The sequence below is a fragment of the Siniperca chuatsi genome, linkage group LG9 (assembly GCF_020085105.1).
Source record: "Siniperca chuatsi isolate FFG_IHB_CAS linkage group LG9, ASM2008510v1, whole genome shotgun sequence".
Taxonomy (NCBI): Eukaryota; Metazoa; Chordata; class Actinopteri; order Centrarchiformes; family Sinipercidae; genus Siniperca; species Siniperca chuatsi.
This window is the reverse complement of record NC_058050.1, coordinates 15,289,449-15,313,902: the sequence shown is the minus strand read 5'-3', so window position 1 is coordinate 15,313,902 and position 24,454 is coordinate 15,289,449. Positions and strand designations below refer to the sequence as shown.

Genomic DNA, 24,454 nt, shown 5'->3' with positions numbered 1-24,454 from the left:
TGTAGTAAAGAATCACACTCCGCTGTGATGTTTATGCTGTGTACAGTGCATAGCTACAATCCGTTATAACATAATTTAAGGTAGATTAATATATAAATATACAAAAATAATTGTTCTTTGAATTAATGAATGAGCACATAATCAAATTTCAGTAAAAGCAAAATCCACTGCAGAGCTATTCCGTCTTTCTGTACACTTTCATTATGGACTTATTAAGGTCCCATTAGGGCATTTTCTGTTTAAGAAAATTGGAGCATAGTGTGGCTTGCTGTGTCACATTATGGATATTGAAATGACATATTAGGAATACAACCCCTGAGCAAGAAAGGTAAGTTTAGAGTAGATTTGAAAAGACATTGCATTTAAAATGACACATTATTGCATTTAAATAAAGAGCAATCTTGTGTTGGAAACATGTTTGTCAGTGAGACAGTATCCCCACATGAGTAAATTAGGGAAATAGTTTTTCATAGCAGCGGGTGCTATGGGACATTTTTAGGCCTCCTTTAATATACAGTACATTTCAAATTCACTTTCATAGAATTGCTTTGAAGCACAAGGGAATGAATACTATGTATACTCAGTGTCTGCTGTAAAATATTAAAACATACACAAATATGCAAACAAGATCAGCTTGAACGGGCCAAATGAAGAGTCGACACAGCACACTGATTGTAAATGTTCTATTCTAGAACATTTTGTACCAATTAAAACAGTTTGAGATACATTATAAATACAATTCTGTACATTATAATAGTGTAAATACTATGTTCAAATACATTTCTATTTACAACTCCTTATGAGGGAGAGCAGCTTTGTTCTCTTCTTTAAAGTAAGGTCTTGGGTTTGTTTCATTTACTTGACATTATAGCTTGGATATACAACTATTTCTAGTCAGTTCCACAGTTCATTTCCATAAAAATATAAGTTCATATGACAACTCTTGTACTTTCGCACCGTCTGCTTTAACCTGATACTGTCCATCACCCATTCACCCAATCCTCCATGTGAAAAGCATTATGGAGTACCTTTTAACATGTAGTGTTATATATCAGTCAGTTAACATATAAAATGCAGATGGACAATCAATTAAAAAGATATTCTATCAGTCAGTCAGCGAGGCTAGGTGGCATTTTGAATGCCTCTGGGTATCAGGATTTACATACACAGGTTTCACGGTCCATACAGTTAGTAAGTTAGTTTAAAACTCAGTGAACTTGTGATGGAGTTCATTGAGTAGTCTGGGCTTTATGTGCCTGCCTTTATGGAAACAGGGCATTAAGGCATCAGTATATCCTGGCCTTGGACAAAGCATAGCAGCTTTGTTCCCCAGATGAAAGTGATGACGCACAGTTTCTCAGTCACTTCAGTTAGAAAATATTTCATCAGTCCAAAACGGAAGACAGTTGGTGAACTCTCCAAGAATCCTTTCCAGTGCAAGCATTCAAACAGCAACAGTCTCATGCTGGATGGGGATTATTTCCTCCACAGTGTTACAGTACTTCAACAGGATCATTTAACATGATAACTGCAGTCAAACACTGAAAGCAACTCAGGTTTTGCAGATTTGTCCTCTGTTTAGGGTTTGTGGCATTACTCCTAGAGATATGGCACTAAGCTTTACTTGGACACATAGATATATAATGTTTACCTCCACATACGCACATTAGAAAAATAACATATTACTCATAACAGCAGATATGGAACCGTAGTTCTTTGGTTACCCCTGACATATCATATTGATGTAAATATCAATGTTTATTAACAGTAGTACATTCTTAATCTTCATATCCCAGATTAATCCACTATGAGCCTCAGGGGAGGATGCATTGTCTTAGAAAAATATTATATATAATGTTCAGAAACCAATGTAAGAAAATGTATGTGGGTAATATTTCCATATGGACTCCCAGTTAAAAGTGAAGTTCTCTATCAAAAATATCACCATATAGAAAACTCTGTGCATAGTGAATTTTCAGTGGACAGTAATTAGGATATACCTTCATTAAATGCACAGGTCAGATATGCTTAGGAAGGCAGACACGCCTACAGAATATATCAGCTCAGAGACTTGAGTGGTCAGAGGAGCCACGTTGAAGTCAGCCTGCGGTTCATCCATAGGCACTGGATCTGAAGACCACCCGCGGGTCCCTGCCATTCCTCAGAAAGCCAGTCCTTCTTTGTGTCCTATCTGATCAGAGTCTGGGGTTCTGTGTCCATGGAGGGCGGTCCTCTGGTGAGACGAGATGGCTTCACAAACACACCATGGCCCGGGGGGCAGCGGAAGTACACTCTGCCCTGGACAGTCCCGTTGTGCTTACCTGTGGGAACATCAATCATAATACTATGTCACATTTGAATCTTTGAATCATACACAAGGGAAAAGGCATGCCAGTTGCTATTTATATTAAACAGTAGAGCCCGAGCAATACTGGATTTTTGAGCCTGATGCCCAGGAAAATACCAAACAGTCAAAGCTGCAGTAATGTGATTAATAGCACATTTCCTAATAGATAACCATAAGTTAGTCCGTTGATAACGACCACACAACATAGCTATGATGATTAAATTTTTCTTTCTTGCCTATCCCTACTACATTAACTTTTTCATTATTTGGTTTATGTGCCAAATTAATCACTAAGTTCTTGTTTGAGAATAGGCACCACTAAAGCACAATATCATCTGAACTGGTACGGGCCTTAAGGCAGGTCCTGCATCATTACCTGTCTGGTAGAGGGGACCTGGGTCAAAATTTTATTTTCCTAAATAACTGGCCCACAGCCACTTTTTGCCACAAGGAATCATTGTGGGTTAATCTGGCCATGCTGGTATTGACATTTATATTTGAGGGTTAAATAATTCTGATAATATTTTGGTCAATATTTGTTTTTACAACAATTTTAAAAATTTTGTTATTAGAGACTTGTGACCAAGTTATGTACTGAGTGGAAGTTTAACAGTTGAAAAATAAACTTGTCAGTGCTCTCTGGTGGACAAACTATGTGATGACAACACTATGTCTAAATTACCTTAACATATGTCAAGCTAAAATGGTCCCATAATATATACAGTATGTATTCATTGGGCTCTACTAACGTAAAGTTATTAGTTGTTTTGGGCAAAATCTTTAAATGGACTCACCCACTGCCATGTCAAGCTTCACACCAATCCAGATCCCCTTAGCAAACTCCACCCCTCCAACATAGTGGACTATTCCTCTCCTCTTCCCCACCCACACCTGCTCCCCAGGGGCCATCCAGTCAGGAAGCTGAGCTACGGGGGTGCTCTCATCTCCGCTGGAATCGCCTGAGGGCTCTGCGCTGCTGGGGTTTGGACTGGGACAGGGACTCCCATGGGGCAGATCTCCCTGGGCTGGCTCCTGGATCAGAGGTTCTCCTCCTCGCAGAGTCGGGGGAGAGGATGGGGCTATAGATACGGGTACAGCTACACTAACAGAGCCTGTATTATTTGGACATTTGCATATAGCAGTTGAAGTGTTTTCAGGAACTGATGTGTTGATAATACCAGAGACATCAGAGGAGTTTTGACTGCCAGTGTGACATGTTTCCACGTTATCTGGTTTCTTCTGCTGGTTTATAGAGAACTCCAAACCCTCCTGCGTCCATCCCTCTGTAAAATGTGCTAAGTCACTCTCTCCAATACTGTCATCAGCCCCTTTAAAGTCAGTGAACTCCTGGCTGGCACTGAGAACACAGTTGTGAGGCAGAGGGCATGTTTGCTGCTTGTCTGTGCAATTCGGGTGCCCACCTGCTGAGAGAGGAGGCTGCTGAGTGTCACTCCCTGCAGAAACACTTTTTGTTTGGGTGCAGCCTCTTCCAGCAGGACAGCTGAGAGGGTCATGGGGGTCTCTGGAGGTGAAGCTCAGGTGATCGGAGCTCTCGCTGCCACTGAAAGGCATGTCAGACAGCGTAGCGTTGGAGGCACTGTGTGAAAAGTAGCCACTAGTGCAGCTGCTGGCCGTGGGGCTTCGAGGCACCTCTCTCTCCCCACTCCCACCTCCACACCGGCTTCCCTTCAAGTCAGAACGGGAGGATAGAAAGCCCTCCTGGCTCTCCAGAGTGGCATTGTAGATCTCAAAGTTTGCAAAGTCTTCTGGGATGTAAGGCTGGAAGCCGCTGTGGTCCTGAGGGCCCCGATTGAGATTCAGCGTCATGTCCACATCGGTCTCCTCGTCCTCAGAGTCCTGCTGATCAAAACAATAGCAGCAGGACAAAAAACACATCCCACCAGACATGATGTCAGCTATAGCCTGTATGGAGCATTAGCCTGTATGAATGCAATTTTAAAGTGAATGAAGACAATGGAAAAATGGCATAAAGTGTGATAATGGAAGATGAACATAGTGTATGAATAATGTAGTACATTTGTCTTTGTTTTCTTAACTTTTGCTTGAAGGTGTATGCTGATGTTCCATTGCATTCATTGCACTCACTGTATGGGTTTAAACCTACTGGTCTCAAGGCACTGGTGATGTTGGGGTTGAGAGAGGTACATATCATAATGTGAGGGAAGTGAAAAATATGGGTGCTCCAAAGTAAAAAAAGAGTAAATTAGACATATTAAAAATAATGATTATTAGGGCTAAAATTAACTCATATTGTACTAATTTACTGTAATACACAGTGATTAGATTTGAAAACTAAATATTAACATACATAGGACAATGTCCTCATTGGTGAAGAAAAAAAGTTGTCTCTTTTTCTATTTTGCAAAAAACCTTGTTTTCTCTTCCCTCCACCAAGACACATATATATGTATATATGCACATAATGTGGTGAGTCCAGTGTATGGAGCAGGAGCGGTTTCAAGTGGCACTACATGGTGCAATATAAAGATAAGAATGAATTTGGACTTATTATGTGCTAGAAAAAAAGACCAGAATCAGTTGCCCAGAGAATCAGCCTCATCAACGGTTGATGTGATGCTCAAGACACCAGCAGTGATCTTAAGATTTCATCATTCTGTAACTTTGTATTTTTTACTTACTTACTGTTGGAACTTGTGAAAGTATGTTTGCTGCAGCGGAACTCACAATTTGTCAGAAGGTATCTGAACCTCAATGGAAATCCTGCCAGTTCATAGAAAACCTCATATGTACTGGCAAAAGCACAGAGACTGGTTGAAAAGGGGTTCATGTGTAATCCATAAAACAAAGTGTGGCAGTGTGTACATGTCTATGTGTGATACAGTGGTGTATCACGTCAGTGATCATGGGGTGTATGTGTGTGTAAAACTCTTACAGTGACCCTCAGAGCAGTGTGTGCTGGTGTGTGTAGCACTTACAGCAGAGTGTGGCAGTGTATGGCTGAGCTGTCTGCTGGTGGGAGTGGTGGTGGAGGTGGGGGTGGAGGTGGAGGTGGAAGGCTTGCAGTGGCCCTCGCTGCCTGCCCTGGGCCGGCGCCAGGGACAGGGAGGGGGGAGCAGTGCAGGGCTGTCCACACATGAGCGCATGCTCTGCGGATGGGTCAGAACAACAGCACACACTTCACACACACACAGCATGCATGGAGCTGGCCAGGTCAGTTACACGATTAGTGCCATGCAGTTGAATATTTCACAAAACACAATGCTTGAAGTGTCCTAAGTATGAGTAACTGTACTTTTTATTACACCAACACTTCCTGTGAGTAGTAGGTCCATATGTTTGTAGTCTCTTGACCCTCGTTTTCTCATATACACACACTATTAAAGCCCGTAGCAAACATCTAAGCTCTTGCTATCTTTTAATATCATACTAAAGACCATTTTTATATAGACTGCGGCTATTTATGTACCATCACATCCTGCTGCTTACTGCATCCATTTTGCTGATTTGTACCTGCACCTCTTTTAGTTCACTTCAAGCAAGGGTAAAAACAAATATGCCAGGTTAGTTTAAATGGTTGCAACAGCCACAAACTATCTTAGAAATCCAATGATCACATCAGACATGAGACTTAAGAGCATAGCTTTGTCTAATTTAGTGTTATGGCTCTTCACAGTTGAGGTCATGCTCATGTGACTCATGCTCTTTCATTTCAATACAAAGACATAAACACAGTAGATGGCGCCATCATGTTTTTTTTTGTCCAGTCATACACAACAGCAAAGCCATTTTCGAAAATCTTCAGGCAGCTTTGGACAATTAGTAATTTTTGTCAATGTCAATATATTTACCATGTTGTGGAAATGTAATTTGATATGATAAGTGACATGGTAAAATGTAAAAATGGGGTTTGACAGAGAACTGAGAAAAACAAGGATATGTGGAATTGAAGAAAAGTTCAATGGGAAAGGGAACAACATGGCAAAAACAGACATGACATGAATTCTCCCCTCTTGAGAAAGAGTGAATTTAACTCCTTGTTCCTTACCTCTTGTCCCAGTAGCGGCCGGGCCTCCAGGACTTTCTTTGCCTTGTTCTCCTCTTTGACAGGCAGCAGAGACTTGAGGAACTTAGGGGGCTGAGGAGAGAGGACTTTAAATGGGCTGGAGTTGAAAAACGTAGGGCTCTCTGGAACCAAACCTGTATGGGAACATTCTGTCGTTATAATGTAGCAACACAAACACTGTTTCTCACACAAAATGAAGTCAGGACATGATGCAGCTGCCAGACATTTCTGTAGTTTACCTGGATTCTCCTTGCTTTTGATGGGTGTGGTGCAAAGTGAGCCCTCCTGGGGATTGCAGTTGGTGCTGTCCATATACTCACAGTGGTCCTAGACAATAATACACGTTATATTGGATTATTAGAGTAAAGTTGCAGCTAAAAGACTCTCTTCTGCTGTACACTTAACGTTTAACCTACATGTTACAAGCTCAGCGCTCAAGTGGAGCAATTATAACAAGCAGCATTCAGCTCAGAGAAAAGCTATGCATTTTGACAAGGCTATTATAATCATATCATCATAATCAGACGCATTCTTATTTTTGTGATGACACAATATCTACAGAGTTTCGTGAATAACTTGTTGTTAAGGCACAACTGACTTACCTTAAAGTCTTCATCCTCACAACCTGTCAGGTCTGTTTTACTACATGAAGACTGGAGAGCAAGAAACAAGATGTCATCAGTGTCATATTATTTAATAACAATTATTTCTATATGTTCTATATGGTGGGCAGTGCAGTGAGTGATGTATTCATTACATGCTGTACATTTGGTGTGCTGATACTTCTTCTTAGGTGTCTCCCCTTGGCAGTGAGCGCTTCCTTCACTGTCACAGCCTTCAGGGGAAAACAAGGATAGGTGCATCATGAACCCCAATAGATGAATTACAGTGCATTAAATCACACATTTTACTAAACAGCACCTCTTACATCAGCAGATTGTTTGTGTTTCAATATCTCAATACGCTACTGTATAAAATACCTGTCGTAGCTTCTCCAGACTGAGAATGTTCTCCACTTCCAGAACTCCCCGTGTGTATTTCTCTATGTAGGTTTCTCCATCCTGAGTCTCCTCACTGTCCCCGCGAGCAGCCATGAGGGCCAAGGTTTCCCTTTCCTCTGGCTCCTCTGAGGCCTGGAATGGAAAGAGAAGAAACTAAGAAAAGGGCTGATGAAGAAACACCAAACTGGTTATTTGTCACACATCCAGAAAGCAGCCTTTGTTAGATACAGTGGTAGAATAACATTTAGTATTTTATCAGAGAATTGAGCTGAGTTGTACCTTTGGTATGTTGGAAACGATATCATACGTCACACCACAGGAATAAAGGGTGTTCTTTAAGGACATTTTTCGCTTGAGACTCTGAGTGAAACTCTGGAGGAAACAAATCAAAATTATGTTGATCATTAAAACACAATCCCTCGCTGTAAACCCCACCTCTGCTATGGGCTGACCTCCTCTGATTAAATCCGATCCCTCTTGTATTAACCTGTTTGTTGTAGACGTTGACAGCAATCCTCTTGCGGAGCACCAGCTCCATGGAGGCAGGGTGGCTGAGCTGCACTGTGGCTTTGATGATCAGGTAAATGCGTTCGTTAGGAGACGTGACACGGTTGAGGTGCACGGAATCATGGATGGATGAGTCCCAGGAGCACACTGCAGACACCTGATGGATTTGAAAAGTTGTGTTTTATTAATGTAGCTCCACGGTCATCTACAGAGAGAGAATCTGTGCCAGTCAGCTATAATTGCACACACAGAGACATGGATTACAGTCATGTAGGAGGGCTGTAGCTTTGGGTCTGCAGCAGTTGGCTAATGAGCAGAAAAATCACCACATCTCATGACACTTCAGCACAATTTAGCACAATAAAGAGGGTGGTGATTACTGTGGGGTTACTGCTGCTGCTCAACTTCAAAGAAAAATAAATTAAGATGACTTTTCTTTTTAAAGCTTGCTGCCATGCATGATGCCGTGCAATTACATGACTGTGTAATTGTTCACTTATGCACATAATTGTAGGAAAAAATATGTTGCCCTAAAGTACTTTTGTCTGTGTGCGATTATCTGAGAAAAAAGAACTTCTAGCAACAATTAAAGTAGTAAAATCAGCAAATTTCAACAAAGAACCTTTGTGAAAACGCTTCCATTAACATTAAACTAGTAGATGAAGAAGCAATGGAAAAGCTAATACATTTAAATTTACATTTATAAGCCAAGGATCATGGTGGTCATATGGCTATCCACAGTGAAACTACAGCTGCATTTGTATTTCTATATGTTTCCCAAAGTTCCCTTTTTGACCACAGGAGGGCAGTAAAGTCAAACCCATTGCTTACCTCCTCATCACTGTGCCTGATGATGGGCAGATAGAAGAACTGGCTTCCATGCTCCTTCGGCAGGATAGAGTTAACGCCTGCAGCATGTGGGCCGGTCAGCTGCTCATTCACTGTCAGATTATCCGCTGGTGGCATAAAAAACAGTTAGTGTTTGTACAACCTGAGAGGAAGTGTGAAATATCAGTTATATGAAGGATGTGTCTGCCTTACCATTTAAATCCAGGAAGAGTACAGGGATGTGAGCTTCCATTCCTGCAGGTGGGGTCCTACAGGGAGTTGAATATGAGGTTAATGGTGAAAAAAGCAAAGGGGTGCAAATAAAGTGAGCCTGACGTGCATGGAAGTGTGTTTGTGTTTTTACCAGTCTGCAGGAGCTCCAGGTATGCCACTGCCAGGTGCAGGTACCAGCACTGCGTTTCTCTCTTCAGTCAGGCCAACCCACTGCTCCACCAGCCGAGCCTCACGCTCAATATCCTCCTCTGACTTCTCTGGAAACATAAATGAGGAGAGAGGTTTCATCACACAACACACGGACAAACATACTTAAAATACAGACAACACACAGCAGCCACACTACAGGTCCTTCAGCAGGTGGTAGCTATAACACAGGGCCTAGGACTCACCGTGTTTGTTGATGATTTTCTTGATTTGTTCATCAAGGTACTCCCGACGTTTGATCAGGGCCTCTGACCAGCGCTCTCGAACACAGTTGAGATCTTCCTCCTGGAACCAGACAGAGACCAGAATCAGTGCCAGCTGGCTCAGTAAGGCAGAGGAACTGCTGCAGGGCACAGTGAAGTGTTATCAGGGCAAGGTGAGGGTGCACAGGGCTGATTTGTCTGAGGTAGTAACATAACTGCTCCTTAATACACCCACTTCTAATAAAGTAGCCAAGCCAAATGAAAGCTAATCCCGATATAAGTTCCCAAACCCAAGGTGTTAAAAATCAAAGCCTTCGGGCCTGCATTTTTGGCTGAAAAATGATTATGGTCAAATTCTCAAATACACACGCATAAAATCTCCCTTAAACCCCTTTGCAATTTACACACATGCATTCACACATACACACTTGCATGCACACACTAACATGTCCTCACATGCAGCCACAACCACCCAAAGTCCTACCTGGACAGCAGATCACTCTGTGAGAGCAGATTCCTCTTTACAATGTCCACAGTAAACAAGAGAGCTCAAAGCCAACCATATTACGCCTCTGACGTCAGCTCACTTCCACCATGCAAAGTACTGTATGTCATGCAGACATGCAATGCCCATGTAATTAAGTGAAGCTTATTATTCCTGCAGCTCTTCAATAGTGACAAGCGAACAGTAGCATTAGTGTGTGCAACCTGAGGGGAAAGGCAAGAGAGAGCGGGACAAGATCACTGGGAGACTGCCAGCTGGGAGCTCCGCCATGGGTGGAACCGTATTTTGCATAGAGGGCTGCCAAAGAATGGTTGGTGTGATTGATAACTACAGCATCAGAAATCATCCACATGTGCAGCGGCTGTTTAATAAAGCACTCTTTTAGTTGGTGGAGGCACAGCCCTCTGCCTCCCGCCTCACATGCTCTCAGCAACAGGCCTAGTCGCAAATACATGACAAGTTGGTTTCCTTCATGCTGCAGAATGAACTACAGGGGGAGCAGCAGCAGGAGGAGACTGAGAGAGTACCTGATAACTATCCACATCGTCTTCCACCTCTCTCTGGCAGGAGAGAACACACTCAGTCAAATGTGCAGAACCAGAAAAGAGGCCCTGACATGACAGCTCATAGCTTAGCATTCACCGCTCATGTAACTTTCTAGGAATATCAATGATGTGAAAGAACAATCCATGTTTATGCTTTTGAGTAATGACTGCCTTTAAAAACAATAAACAGTCCCAGAATTTATTCTTTTAATTATTCTGAATGTAGAAAATACAAAAAAAGGATTTTATCAAGTTGTCGCTTCCTTTCTACATCAGGGCACATCAGTGCATATTAACAGAACAAACAGGGTACTAATGAGTTTGTACATTCCTTGGCCTTCTTTAGACTGACTGCCAGCTATCCAGATGAACCAGTCAACCAGTCACCACGAAACCAGAGATGGACTAAACATGCTTTGGCTGAATCAGCATAATATTGTATATCGCTGGCATGAAACAAGCATACTGTTTCCAAAGCACTGTTCTCTTTTAATGCAGGATCAGTTACATACAAATCAGCATCCTATTTTTCTTAACACAATAGGTTCATAGTCTAAGCGGCACTGGAGTATATGCAAAAATGTGCATTTGTGTTTCACAGACCTGGTAGCTGTCGAGTGGTCTCTGTAGTTTGGTGGAGCGAACAGACACACAGCCAATAGAGACAGACAGCACAGCCTCCACCAGCAGAGGCAGAGTGCCTGAGTTTTGGACCGGCTTCACACACACCTGCAGCCTCCTGGAGTGACCCTGCTTGGAAAAATCCCCATAATTCAACATCAGAGTGCTGCTTCCAGCACCGCACTCTCAAAGTACTACATGTACAAGGCTGTTTAGAATTATATAATTAGTTATGATCCTCTTAAGTGTGTTTCTGATGTAGGGCAGCCAGTCTGACCTAAAGGGAAAACTTGCTCATAGTTTTTCTCTGACCTGTCGGAGTTGGAAGACTCCTCCTGTGCTGATGTCTTTTCCAGGACTCAGCTCCACAGATGAGTACTCTCCCTGCTCATTCAGCTCCTGGATGGAGATCCACAGCTCGATCCTCCGAGACACCTCATTCCACCTAGAAGCGGCACAGCCAAGATTAGTGAGGTGTGAAATGTCAGTGTCTGTGTGTGTCTGTATGTGTAAAAGTCTGAGTGTGATACATGTACCTGTCTCGGAGTGTCTGGGTCTTGGCCTCCAGTGCGTCTACCTCCCAGGGTGAATGTCCGTTCCCAGCACAGCGGTGACCCCACACTTCTATGGCCAGTGCTCCATCTGATATAAACTCCAAAAACTCATCTGTCACATGCACAAGATAGTCCTGGACAAAGACAAGAGGTTTGTGGTGGAGTTGAAAATAAAAGTAGTTAACAAAAGTTACAGAAATTTAAAATTCTGATTAATGCTTCAAGATAAGACATTAACAACATCAAAACACAACAGCTAGCAGCTCCTTTTCACTTACCTTGCAGTGATCAAACTGGACAGTAAACTGGGCATCTGGGCTTCGAGGGGAAGGTCTATCTGGGCTGACCATGGGAGGAGCCACAGTGGGCTCCCCATGCTCCCAGAAGGTGTACTGACAGAAGACAAAGTTGGACAGGTTGAGCGGCAGACCTGTAGCCTCCCTGATCCGCACCTGCAGCAAAGAGACAAGTAGACAGGATGAAGCTGAGTTACTGAGCGTTGATGTACTGTGACAGTCATCAGTTTGTCTTAGAACAATATCTCCCAGTGAAAAGCCTGCGCATCTGCAAACAAAAAGAAGCTAAACAATCCCTGTACAATTTCTCAATCTATCTTTGTTAAAATCCAGTGACAAGAGGCTTTTACCCTGCAGGTGAGCCTCTTGGCCATGTGGACGATCTCTCCGTTGGTGTCCATCACCTCATAGCAGCTACTCTCACTGGAGTTCTCTGACGAGTCGTCTCCCCCAGACAAACGCTCTGGTACGGCTCCACTGACTCGCATCAGCTCAATGTGCAACCTGCCTGCTACCTGTACACACAGGGCAGGGAGACATTATCTCCCCAATTCAAAAAGTCCCAAAATGTCTTTAATAGTCTACTGCCTCTACATATGCATGTGCCCCACCTATTTCATCATCCTTTCATATGAGCCTGATGTAATTAGAATATTGGAAAGCTGCAGAATGAATAATTTATCTGTGTATTTATCTGTGTATGTGGGTGTACCCTTACCTCTCCCTGTTGACTGATGATGGGGACAGCATATTGCAGTTTAACATCATGGAAAAGGCACTCCAGAAAAATGTTGGCCACTCCTATCAGGTTGTGGTTCTCTTGCGCCTCATAGAATGGGTCACAGTGATTACTGTTTGCCTTGTTATTCTGAAAAAAACAGAGGAACACCTGAATAATCCAATTAATTCTTTAAATCTTTTCTACTTTTCTTTTACTGTTTCTGATCCTCTTTTTCTTACCATCTCCTCTGTGCCTTCCTTCCAGTCCCTGTAGTGGTCTCTCATATCCACTAGTTTGTTTTCCAGCTTCTCAATGGTCCACACCTGGGTCCCCTTCCCTTTTCTCCGCACCTGAATGGCTGGCTCGCTCACTATCACTCCACGCTATATAAAAACAGGTTAACATATTTAGACACTTCCTATATTTCAGTAGCTATTCACACCTTGAGATATCGTGCCTAAAGGCTTAAACAGATGACAATAAAATCTGTACCAATAAGATACCATATCCTCTAGTAAGGTGATGTGGTGGTGGTGTGTAATGGCTGGGGGTTCAGAGGTCTGACCTTGCGGTTGGCGCTGAGGTTGGCTGCAGGAATCTGCAGGGTGACCTGATAGTCAGTCAGTTTGTTCATCTCCTCTGCCAAAAAGTTGGCTTCTCGCACCAAGGTGTTGGCTTTCACAACCTGCTCCCTGAGTCGAGAAAGGCTCTGACGAAAAAGCTCATCCCTGACACACACACACACACACACACACACACACACACAGACAACAGAACACGGAGATCATTCAGTCAGAGTTGAGAAGGAAGTTACTGATTGACCACACTTTGACTTGACAAATGGGATGTTTAAGTTTAAGTAGAAGAGTCACTGATTCCTGCATCTCAGATTTGTCTCTCTTTCTGGTATTTTCACAAACCACAGTGGCTAGAGTTTACCAAGAATAGCAAAATAAAAAAGAAACATCAATAAAAACTCAGTTTTGTCTCATGGTTTAAAAAACTGAAGATGTTCTGGGGACACATTTGGCTCCTACATGTTCAAATACCTAGGTATACCTAATGAGGTGAGTATTGCGAATATTTCATGCAACTCTAGTTAAAGCAATATACTTTGATTTTAATATGATCACTGATCTGATCAGTATTAGTACGTGTGTGAGTGCACTCCACTAACCGCTCCTCTGTCCAGAGTCGCAGCTTCGTGTGCGGTGTGTGCGTCGGGAACGTAAGGCGGTCGCTGCTGCTGCGGTGGTGTTGTGGTGTTTTCTCGGGAGACAGCTGTTGCCGTAGCGACTCCAGCTCTCGTTCATACATCATCCTCTGCTCCTCCAGAGCCGTCCGCTTCTCCTCCAGGTACTGCTTCTCCAGCACCTGGACCACATTCTGCATAGGGTCTACACACATGAGAAACAACACATTTCACAATCCAATACACAAGGCTTGATTATAACTATATAATTATAACTAACAAGAGCAGCACTGGGCAAAGCTTCTATGGTAATGTGTGTTGTTGGCCGATAGAGACCGATAGAAAATAGACAACAATTTTTATGAGGAATTTATTTATTTATTATCTATTATTAGGGTAGGATATTAGGGTTTGCTGCTTTTCTCTGTTTTGTATCATCGTAAATTGAATATCTTTTGGTTTGGGACTGTTGATGACACAAACAAAACAAGAAATTTGAAGATGTTAACTTGGGCTCTTGGAAATTGTGATTTTTCACAATTTTCTGACATTTTAATTGTCTTAAAAATTATAGATAATGAATATAATCATCCATCCATCCATCCATCCATTTTCTACCGCTTGGTCCCGTTAGGGGTCGCGGGTGACTGGAGCCTATCCCAGTGACTTTGGGCCTTAGGCAGGGTACACCCTGGACAGTGGCCAACTCGTCGCAGGGCTAACACAGACACAGACAAGGACAGACAACCATTCACTCTCACATTCATTCAATACGGGCAATTTAGAGTTATCAATTAACCTACACATGCATGTCTTTGGACGGTGGGGAATATAATCATAACTTTGAATTGTGCTTTTCTATATTCAAGATAAAGAGATAAACAAAGAGCAGAGTATTGTTTTTGCAATTATGGCATTTCTAGACAATGTTATTATTTGGTCAGAGTAGCTGGAACAAACTGAAGGTTCAAAAACCTAAGTGGAACACACACTGTATACAGCTGTGGCCTAAAAGCCTAAAGGATCATGTAGATTGCAGAAAGTAGATTATCCTAATCATACCATTGTTCCCCAGAGTCTTCATTATGACCTCCATCTGGGCAAACTCATAGCTGTAATCCTGCTCAGAAGAGGCCTCGCTGGCGGTCTCCACGTCTGCCTCAACAAAGCTCTCTCTGGAAGAAGCTCTGTCCAGCTCCTTTAAACGGTCCCGCCGCTTTCGTTTAGGCAAATTAATCCTACAGAGCAACAAGACTTCCAATCAGTGACTTTTTCATTTAATTTCACGCACATTTGAATGTGGTCACACTATGACAACTTTTATACCTGAAGAAGTGATTGTTTCCCCACAAGATACGATCTCCGTGCCACAGGTGCACCAAAGAATCAATCATTGTTCCGTTCACACAGGTCCTGTAGAAAACAGAGGAATTAAATTCTAATAATGAAGATGTCAGATGGAATTATAATCTTCATCTTTAAACAGAGAAAACTAATTGAGAAGGAACAATCCCTTTGTGGTGGGAGAGAGACATGGCTCTGATATCAAAGCGAGGAGCTCTGATCATAGATTCCTGTACAGTGAGGTCATGTGAAACGCTGAGGTCCAGTCATCCATGAAGGAGAGAGACAACAGAGAGATACACAGAGATAGACAGAGAGTATGTTGGAGGTAGTTGTATAGTAACTCACCTGGCATTCTCTATGGGCATCAGGGTGACATCACCATCTGGGCAGAGCTCTAGGACGCAGTGCTCTGGCTGGATACCGATCCCAAACAGCTGGATGTCCTGAGACGTGTCCGCGCCTACATGCGTGTGCTCCTACACACAGGGGGAGGACAGATTATGGAAACTATAATGACATATCTGAAAACAATCACACCCAAAATCTTGTTCCAGCTTTGAGGTCATAACCTTAAGAGCTACAAACAGAAATTCAAGAGTGAAACCAAAGCAAAATCAGGCCTAAGTGAAAAAACTTGTGTCTCTCTCATTGCAGAGTGGGCGTTATTAAACAAACATCCCAGCTTCTAGAGGATGTCCTACCCTGCAGCGAACTAACCCATTTCACTCATTCAACACTGATATGCCAGGCTGGCCTGCAGAACCCAGACAAAGGCCTGTTGTTCTGCACAGGACGTTTTCTCACATGCCTCTGCTCTTACAGGACCAGCTAACTGGTTGGTTGTTCCACTTCAGTGCTTTGCAAAGTCCAGATCTGCTCTTACTGGACTCCTCTCTGCTCTCACAGCGTCATCTGGACCCTGTGTTTCAGGGCCTCAGTTGACAGTAAATATTACTGCTGTGGTATGTGGGGTACCAAGGTAGTGGGTCTATGTTGTTAACAATATACTTTAATACCAGGGAGTGAATGAGTAAATGACTAACTGGCTTTCTTGGAGCAACTAATCCCCAAAATAAGACAGTTATCAAGAGAACGTTTTGGTGTCTGTACAAACATTACGAGGTGTTTTGTGACTTTTGCAGCCACTATGAAAAGGAGTGAAAAGGAGAGAGACGTACCATGTATAGTGACGAGATAGACCAATGTATCTTTAATTGTGACAATGTATTTACAATTTATGACTAGTGAAAGACACAGCAATGTCTGAAATTATCTGTGAAATCTACAACATTTCAATTTAATTTAGTGGTGTCATTACAAAAATGCCATCTTTGGGTTGAATATGTAACTTAATATAAGCATAATATTGCTTTAAAGAATCCTTGGAATAAGAATAAAAGCGCAACACTATCATGCAGTGTGGATAATATATCTTTTAGAGCTCCTTAAATTGAAATTTAAGGGGAACAGTGGGACAGATGCATGTTCAGATGTTAATAGAATCGCATAAATTATACAGAGACTAGTAAGTATACACTGAAAAAGTCCTCATAAATGCATTTAACTGTTTATGTTATTTTTCCAAAGTGGTCACCTGGGAATTTGTAATCCCACAAATAATTATAAATACTGATGTACTAATAGCAAAACTTAAAAGGCAGCAGGCTGACGATGGTAGTGAGGACAGTGTAGTATCTGCGACTAGTTATCTTGCTGGTATTCACATTGTAAAAACTGTATTACCTTCAGGTAGTAAACCAGTAGCTCATTTAGGGCAGGATCAGCATTCAGATTGACTAGGAAACACTTGTCTTCACCCACTTTAATCCCTGATGTCTCCAGAGAGATGCCCATGCTCTCCAGCTGCTTCTGACGTTCCTGTAAACAGATAATAGTGTAACTGTAAGAGTAAATATGCGGAATTAGAATTTAAGGTTTTGGAGTCTGTTTATGACTGATGTGCATACTGTGGCAATCTCCTCTGTCTTTCTTAGTTTCTCCTCCCAGGTGACGGTCATCTCCTGAATGAGTTTCTCAGATTCGTGCAGTTTCTCCTTCAGCTCAGGAGCCTTCATGGACTGATGGGAACAACGGAAAAAAAACAATCAGCCTTAGTACAATCTGGATCGTCATGTGATTGACGATAAATCTGGCATGAATTCATTCCTAATGTTTGAGTCTCTTAGGTCCACCCAATCCCTTCTCTCACCTCGGCCTGAGAGAGCTGAACTTTGAGCTTCTCCACCTCCTCCCTGAGCTCTCTGATGATCCGAGCATTGGGGTCTTCATTCACCACGGCGTGGTTGACGATTCTCTTGGCTCTGTCAGCATAACGTAGTGTGGACAGAGTCTCCTCGTAGTTATCAGCAGCTGGACTCACTGTGGCTATCATGGCTGTCTTGCTGTTGCCGCCAAGGTTGTCCTGAAGACAAAAAAACATGTCGCAAGGAAGCAGAGCTGCTAAATTATTCCTTTCAGTCAACATGCATGGTGCAAAGATGGCAACAACAAAGGACAATTTCTGGTCACCTTTCAGTCACATTTCAGCACACCTACAACAATCACATATCATCATAACAACCAAAACAGAAGGCAGTTATAAACCTTCAGTAGCCAGGTGAGGACTGAGTCTCTGTATGGCACAAACTTGGCCTTCCCCTTTCCTGCAGACTGATCAGCCAGAGCAGAAATCACACAGCCCAATGTGGTGAGAGACCTACAACCACACACAAAAGAAAAAATTTGAGCACCTTCAGTGTGATTAATTATTATTGGCCTTCATATATTTGTATGTCTTACATATAAAAAAAAATATACCCACTTGTTAATATTGCTGCCCTCTTTGAGTCTCTCTCCAGCAGCTCCAGTCTTGGAAACTCGCTCACTTCCTGCCAGGTCAACCAGACTCAACTTGCTCACTTTCTCCCCTGAATTCTGTTTACAATCACAACATGAACAACAGTCAGTCTGACCCATGATAAGACAAATGTATTTATAGGATGAACATAAATGAGCTCATTAGTTTCAGTAAATTCAAGGAGCAATTCATTGTGAAAGTGGGTGAAAAGCAAGAAAAGACTGACCCCAGACTGTAGATCATAAAGCGTTTGTGTGACAATGATACTGAAGACGGCATGTGATCGACTGCTCTCTTCATTCATGTTGGTGGCTGCAACTGTGCGAGATTTGTTCCCCTCTGACATTAACACCTCAATGTCCTAAAAAGATAGAGAGTGAGGTCATAAAAGAAAATACGCTTTAGGAAAGTTTGAAAAAAGACATAATTTGAACACATTTTACAAAAACTTGGATCATTATGATAACAGTAAAGTCAGACGGTATGCACATATGGCTGTGTGCCATATGATTTAGCTGGGTCACAGCAGGAAGTGGGCCAAGGCTGTGGGCAATCCGCTGGTCTAATATCAGGCAGAGAAGAACACAGAGGAGGAACAGGGTGGAGATGTTTAAGCTTAATTAAGGAAGGGCCTGTCAAGGCTTGGCATATAAACTACACAAAACCCCATGACTACATCCCCACTAAGTGGTTTTTCCCAATGTCAATCAGTGGTTTGATAACTGGGGATATAATATTTAGGCACTTCTGCTGGATGCCATAGATCATGTCTATGCGTATGTGATATATGAGGCATTTGGTCAGTGATACAGGGTGGATGCGGCTTCGCCTTCAGTCGCAGTGTGAAGACAGAGGGCTGAAAAATGCACCTCAAAGCTGGTCACAGCCAGCTGAGACAGACCATCCACGTATGGACCCAGGACTTTGTGTTCCCGAACTTTCAGAGACTGTCGGCTCCTTCAAAAATAGAGAAAGCAACACAGTGATTAAAAAAAAGAGAAGAAAAAACTGAGGAATACTTACCATTTCCAATTAGGGACATATGTGCAAAAAGAAAGAATGAAGAAAAATTTGAACAGATTTGAAATTCCTTTTCATGTAGCAAATCTTTAAAAACATTCACAAATACTTCATTTACTACTTCTACTAAAAGGCTACATAATTTTCTCAATCAGCTGAGCACTGTAGTTTTTAACATGCGCTACTACTAGGAGTAAATAGTGTATTTGTTGGGAACTATTTTAAGCAGCAGATTTCGTTACGCTAATGCAGTGGTTCTCAAACGGGGGGCAGGGCCCCCTGCGGGGGGGGCATAGAGCTACTTTATTTATGTATTGAAATTAAAAAACAAGAGTTCACTGATGCTATTGGGATGACCTGAATCATTTATTTCATTTCAGTCAAATTCAGCTTGGCTCCTTTTTTGTTTGTTGCATGCATGATTTCTGTTAGGACAGACTTTCCTGATCAAAATGTTGATTACATCCTAATAAAATGTGTTTTGTCACAAATTTAAACTGAGGGTAGCTAGGTGTTTCACTAGACGGTGCAGGTGGGTAAACTGAAGCTTATCTTCACCTGGCTGTCTGCCAAGGGTTGAGGAGAAATCCTATAGATCAGTAAGAGTCACTGAATCCCTCTCTATGGCTGCAGAAGACTGAGGCTGGCAGAAACAAGGTTCCTTGCTTCCACTCTAGTAATCTACCACCCACTGCAGCAAAGAAGAGGATACAACCACTAGAGAGACCGTGGCATGCTACCAATAGTGCGAAAGAGATCCTATTTACACTTGACTCTATACCACCTATATGTTTATAGCACACCCAACGTTTAAACCTAAAAATCACAGAGGCAGATAGCAAGGAAGATCAAGAGAGTGTGAGGCTTTTTATATAAGCAAGAGGAAGTTGCCATCGAAATGGGTCTGGCTGCATCTTCGGACATCTGCAGCACACAGAGCACTCCGCTGTAGTCCCTCTCTGGGGCTCAGCTCACAGGCTGCTCTGACCGCTCTCCTGCTCTCAGCTTCACTAACAGATGTCCCTGAAACACACTCTTTCACAGTTCGCTCTCCCCTGCAGTCTGTCTGCCAACCCACATCAGACCATGGAGGCGAAGAATGCAGCAGTGTCAGAGGGCGATGCTGGCTGCTGTTCTGCAGGAAATGACTGGGTTGAGCTTCCTACTCACATCGTTCTGTCGCCGTCCCCCATTCAGGCTACTAGACGCCACAGAGCTATAAACAGAGATGCAAACTAACACAAAGTGGGAGCTGACGAAGAGGTCACTGCTCGTGCTGAAGCTGGAGTGAATCAAGACTACGAGAAAATTACACCACAGTTTGTGCAATCAGCTGTGTCTGTCACCCCCAGGTGAAAAGCATTAGCTCATTAAATTCAACGAGATTATATAGGTCAAGACCACACATCAGACTCACCCTTTGGGATCAAGCAGGTCACGGACCTTCTCATTGTAGATCTCCATGTAGGACACCTCCACCTTAAAAGTATGGGCCTCGTTCCCCTCTCTGTGGACCCTCTCAAACAGCGAGCAACAGAGTCGAGGGATTAAACCCGGCTGCTCCCCATTCCCCATCATGGAAAAGGACTTGCCTGAACCTGGATGGACATTGCAGAGTCACACATGATTGTATCCCCTACAGAGAGAGGTCTATACAGTACAGTGCTTGAATAACACTTAAACTTAATTTGAGTCTCTACTATGACCACAAACTGTTTGATTTCAGAAATGATTTCGCTAATTCATTTTTGTGCCAATCTGCATAAAAATCTTGATCATATAATAAAACAATTCTCTACATGTTGTAACATGCTAGCGGTTCTGTGAAGCTGTACTTTGGCACAGTGGTGCTTTGAGCTAAATGCTAACTTCAGCATGCTAACAAACTCACAATGACAATACTAACATGCTAAGCAGATACAATTTTTATCATGGTCACCGTCTTAGTTTAGCGTGTTAACATTCTAATATTTGCTAATTAGCACTAAACACAAAATACATCTGAAGTTGATGGGAATATCATTAGTTTTGCAGGTATTTGGTCATAAAGCAAAGTATTGGACAAATCAAACTTTGTACCTGATGATGGCGCAAGAGGAAAAGTTAAGGGATCACCAAAGTTAGTGTATTTCATCCTCTGGGGACCATGAATATCTGTACAAATCCATCCAATAGTTGTCGACACATTCACTCAAAAGCACAAATGTCGACCTCATGGTGGCCAAAGTATGAGTCAGATGATGACCAATGTCAATAGGATTCATCATCTGGGAACCATGAATGACTACATGCAGAAAACTTGTTTTCTTATACATCAGGTGACTGGACGGTCACTGAAATATTTGTACTCTTCTCTTCAAACCCTTCAGTAGGTGTGTCTCTTTACTAAGTGTTTCCCTCTAAGACAGGAAGTGGGATAAAGGAGCTAATTTGATTCAGGGTGAGGAAGGATATGAGTTAAGTGATTCACCAGTGTGATCAGAAATACAAGTCTTCCAGTTCTTTAAACTTTCTACAGACACATCTGGAGACAACCCGACCTGTGAATATACTTAAAGACTTAATGTTGAGTATAATAGAGGCAATTCATTATTTATAAATGCTTCAAAGACTGCATGGTGTAATGGATTTAGCAAAATGAGTGACTCAGTGTAGATTTCATCTGGATTTTCAGTTACCTGTTTGTCCATAGGCAAATATGCAGGCATTATATCCCTGGAATGCATTTTCAAGTATTCCCTCTCCAAGGCACTTGAACACCACCTCTTGACCTTTTAGACAAAGAATCAGTCACCATGGAGAGTATGGTAAACAGATACATTCAGTTATATAAGAACTATTAGTTGTCTGGTTGGCATCCTTAAATTAGTGTAGTAAAATGAATACAGAGAAAATATATCGACAAGGACCACTAAACAAGAAACATTGAAGAATAAGACTCATGAAAGGTGACGGATTCCTGCCTGCCCGTGTGGAAAATGCCGGGCTGTGTAGAGAAATCTCTTGTGTTGCTCACTGTCATGCTCCTGCTGAATGGGACAGCTGTTTAATGAGCTAAATAAAGCCTTGGCCCGGGCCCTTGAGGCAGCCCTTCACTGAACAGATTGCCTTGTCGGTTCAGCACAAAGCAGATGTAAGCATTACATTTCCATCACAAAATGAGAGTGATATGACAAGGAATATGTCTACAATGATTATGTAAATCTGCCTCGGAATGGCAGTAATAACCTCTTTTCTATAGATGTTACAAAAACTGTAGCTGTAACATTTTCTGTGTACACTCATTAGAGAAATGGATGGAAGAAGGGAATGAATGATAGCTGAAGAAACTTTTTTACCATGTGGGTGGGTACATAAGAAGTATAAAACATAGCACAATATGATACAAATACAGTATTTTAGTATATATTGCACAAAAGCCCATGATGATATTATTGTTTTGAGACAATACAGAGACAACCTCGATTGCATATTTTAATGTATTCACTCAAAATGCAAATTACTGTGTATGCCCACACCGTGCTTTGCTTTGCATGATGCAAAAACAGCTTTCCATCAAGCAGGGAGTTTCCCTGCGCTGTTGCTGCACAAAGCTCAGCAGGTCTTTACATGGGACATGGTTTGAGTTCTTTAGTGATGAGTGAAGGATCAGTTTCAGCATTTATGACTCACCAGCATATTTTGGAACATTGGAGTCATCCATGGACCAGAAACAGTGGTCAAAAGCGAACACCTGTAGAGGAGTCAGCACAGGGAGTGTAAACACACACTTCTCACACCTGTCCAAGCATGCACAGTACAACACAACCTGATTATTTTTAGTAGTAGTGGTTTTACTTCTTCTGTGGTACACAAACAGGCGTATTGTGCTGTATCATACAGTATATCAGCAGGACTGAGCTTGTCTGAGTGAGTTAGATGAAGTCTAACCGAGTATTGTTCGAGGTAATGCTCGTTAAGACCTTGCCATGACTGTCTGCACAAATCCACTGTTAGCTACTGCGTGTTTTGTCATAGTGGCTGGAGTTAAATTAATTCATAAATCAGGGTCAGCGCCCCCTAGAAGAAATTCCAGCACCCGTTGACCCTCGTCTCCAAGGAAACGGGGCCGTAGCTGTTCCCGGTGCTGCAGGCTGGCTCTCAGCCTGCACCCAGCCTCAGTGCTGGGTCTCACAACACAGACTTGAGCAGCAGAGACCCCTTGTGTCCCCCAGGCACCTGCATGAGCTCTGGATGGATAACACACAGAGAGGATGCTCTGTGGGAAAAAGCAGTGGCCTCATTCACCAAGGACCCCTACTCCTCACAGACAGAACAGCTCCTGTTACTGTATATGCTGCAAATCCACTCAAACCCCACATATCTAATGTTCCCCTTTAATTTCCCTTTTGAATAGTTTCAATGTTAGTATAGAAATGTACCATACTGTATATTTTGTATTGTATTATATGGCTTTCCTGGTTAAATAAAGGAAAATGCGGGAACAATTTCAGCTGCACTGTCATCCTGCAGTGCAAGCACAACACTGCTGCATGTTACTACTCCTGGCTTTCAGTGCACTGCTGCTGTTCTGCCAAAGCACTTTCCCCTGCACAAATACCCCAAATAATTGAACTCTGTTCTAATCATAATAAGGGCTATTGGCCAGGGAACCACTGGTTGCACAGTCAGCATGGGAAGCACTGAGATCACTGAATGCTTTGAAAGCAAGACCTCCTCTTGTGACTTCACACAAGTGAGTGGGTGCCATTCAAAGGAACAAAAGTGCCATCACTCTCAATTAGGGCTGGTTTGGTAACTAGGGCTTCATTCCCCTCCAGTCTGTCTCTATCCAGCCTGAGGGTGTGACTGTGCAACAAAGTGTTCTTGATTGGACAATTACTATTAATCAGCAGTACAAATAATGATGAAGTTGAGAAGCACAGTGCTATTTTTGTCATCTCTAGGATGAAAACTGGCCGAACGTGATTGGACTGCAACCTCCATTTACCCTTTAGAATGCAGGGAGACTAATTTGAGTGCCTTTATAACTTAGTAGACAGCCACGTGAACGTCTAGCTGAAGGGTATTACAGGGTAACTCAGGTTCACAGGCCCCAGAGACCACGCACGCCTGTGGCCCACGCTAACGCTGCCCCGGCCCCATCAGCGGCCGAGTGCACTCAGCACAAAGCCTGTCCCTGCTGTGTGAAACATCTCTGAGCTAGTCACCAGCGTGTTGTCAAGGGGGGAAGTGGGGGTGCACTCCAACAATGCAGCTTTGAATGTGCACACACACTGCCCCAGTGTCCACGCTCATCCCTCTCTCATTGTAGAGCCTTTGTGGGTGTTCACGAGATCTTAGTGCGCTGACACATTCACACGGACATCTATCCGGCTCCTGCTGACCAACCAAACTACTAAAACACTGTCAATCATGTCCCTA

General features: G+C 42.7%; 1 protein-coding gene across 11 annotated transcripts in view; it reads right to left on the bottom strand.

Moving 5' to 3' along the window:
* Nucleotides 1-460: 460 nt before the first annotated feature.
* Nucleotides 461-24,454, bottom strand: part of kif13a (kinesin family member 13A) — a 35,875-nt gene continuing 11,881 nt past the window's right edge. For 2 of the 11 annotated variants that reach the window (XM_044207419.1, XM_044207421.1), the window contains exons 4-40: nucleotides 22,703-22,763; nucleotides 21,709-21,801; nucleotides 20,448-20,628; nucleotides 18,880-18,967; nucleotides 18,237-18,371; nucleotides 17,975-18,087; nucleotides 17,758-17,869; nucleotides 17,363-17,575; nucleotides 17,121-17,231; nucleotides 16,897-17,031; nucleotides 15,499-15,629; nucleotides 15,133-15,219; nucleotides 14,869-15,044; nucleotides 13,792-14,011; nucleotides 13,180-13,342; nucleotides 12,854-12,997; nucleotides 12,612-12,761; nucleotides 12,244-12,408; nucleotides 11,876-12,049; nucleotides 11,580-11,731; nucleotides 11,356-11,488; nucleotides 11,026-11,172; nucleotides 10,405-10,437; nucleotides 9,355-9,454; nucleotides 9,093-9,219; nucleotides 8,942-8,997; nucleotides 8,732-8,856; nucleotides 7,881-8,057; nucleotides 7,673-7,765; nucleotides 7,373-7,525; nucleotides 7,150-7,227; nucleotides 6,995-7,045; nucleotides 6,632-6,719; nucleotides 6,375-6,526; nucleotides 5,305-5,475; nucleotides 3,142-4,207; nucleotides 461-2,321 (exon numbers count right to left, since the gene is read on the bottom strand). In XM_044207419.1, coding sequence (XP_044063354.1) covers nucleotides 2,188-2,321; nucleotides 3,142-4,207; nucleotides 5,305-5,475; nucleotides 6,375-6,526; nucleotides 6,632-6,719; nucleotides 6,995-7,045; nucleotides 7,150-7,227; nucleotides 7,373-7,525; nucleotides 7,673-7,765; nucleotides 7,881-8,057; nucleotides 8,732-8,856; nucleotides 8,942-8,997; nucleotides 9,093-9,219; nucleotides 9,355-9,454; nucleotides 10,405-10,437; nucleotides 11,026-11,172; nucleotides 11,356-11,488; nucleotides 11,580-11,731; nucleotides 11,876-12,049; nucleotides 12,244-12,408; nucleotides 12,612-12,761; nucleotides 12,854-12,997; nucleotides 13,180-13,342; nucleotides 13,792-14,011; nucleotides 14,869-15,044; nucleotides 15,133-15,219; nucleotides 15,499-15,629; nucleotides 16,897-17,031; nucleotides 17,121-17,231; nucleotides 17,363-17,575; nucleotides 17,758-17,869; nucleotides 17,975-18,087; nucleotides 18,237-18,371; nucleotides 18,880-18,967; nucleotides 20,448-20,628; nucleotides 21,709-21,801; nucleotides 22,703-22,763 — 5,688 coding nt within the window. In that variant the 3' untranslated portion in view covers nucleotides 461-2,187. Of the gene's footprint in view, nucleotides 2,322-3,141; nucleotides 4,208-5,304; nucleotides 5,476-6,374; nucleotides 6,527-6,631; nucleotides 6,720-6,994; nucleotides 7,046-7,149; nucleotides 7,228-7,372; nucleotides 7,526-7,672; nucleotides 7,766-7,880; nucleotides 8,058-8,731; nucleotides 8,857-8,941; nucleotides 8,998-9,092; nucleotides 9,220-9,354; nucleotides 9,455-10,404; nucleotides 10,438-11,025; nucleotides 11,173-11,355; nucleotides 11,489-11,579; nucleotides 11,732-11,875; nucleotides 12,050-12,243; nucleotides 12,409-12,611; nucleotides 12,762-12,853; nucleotides 12,998-13,179; nucleotides 13,343-13,791; nucleotides 14,012-14,868; nucleotides 15,045-15,132; nucleotides 15,220-15,498; nucleotides 15,630-16,896; nucleotides 17,032-17,120; nucleotides 17,232-17,362; nucleotides 17,576-17,757; nucleotides 17,870-17,974; nucleotides 18,088-18,236; nucleotides 18,372-18,879; nucleotides 18,968-20,447; nucleotides 20,629-21,708; nucleotides 21,802-22,702; nucleotides 22,764-24,454 lie in introns of those variants that run through there. The other 9 variants (XM_044207420.1, XM_044207422.1, XM_044207426.1 and 6 more) reach the window with 7 other exon arrangements.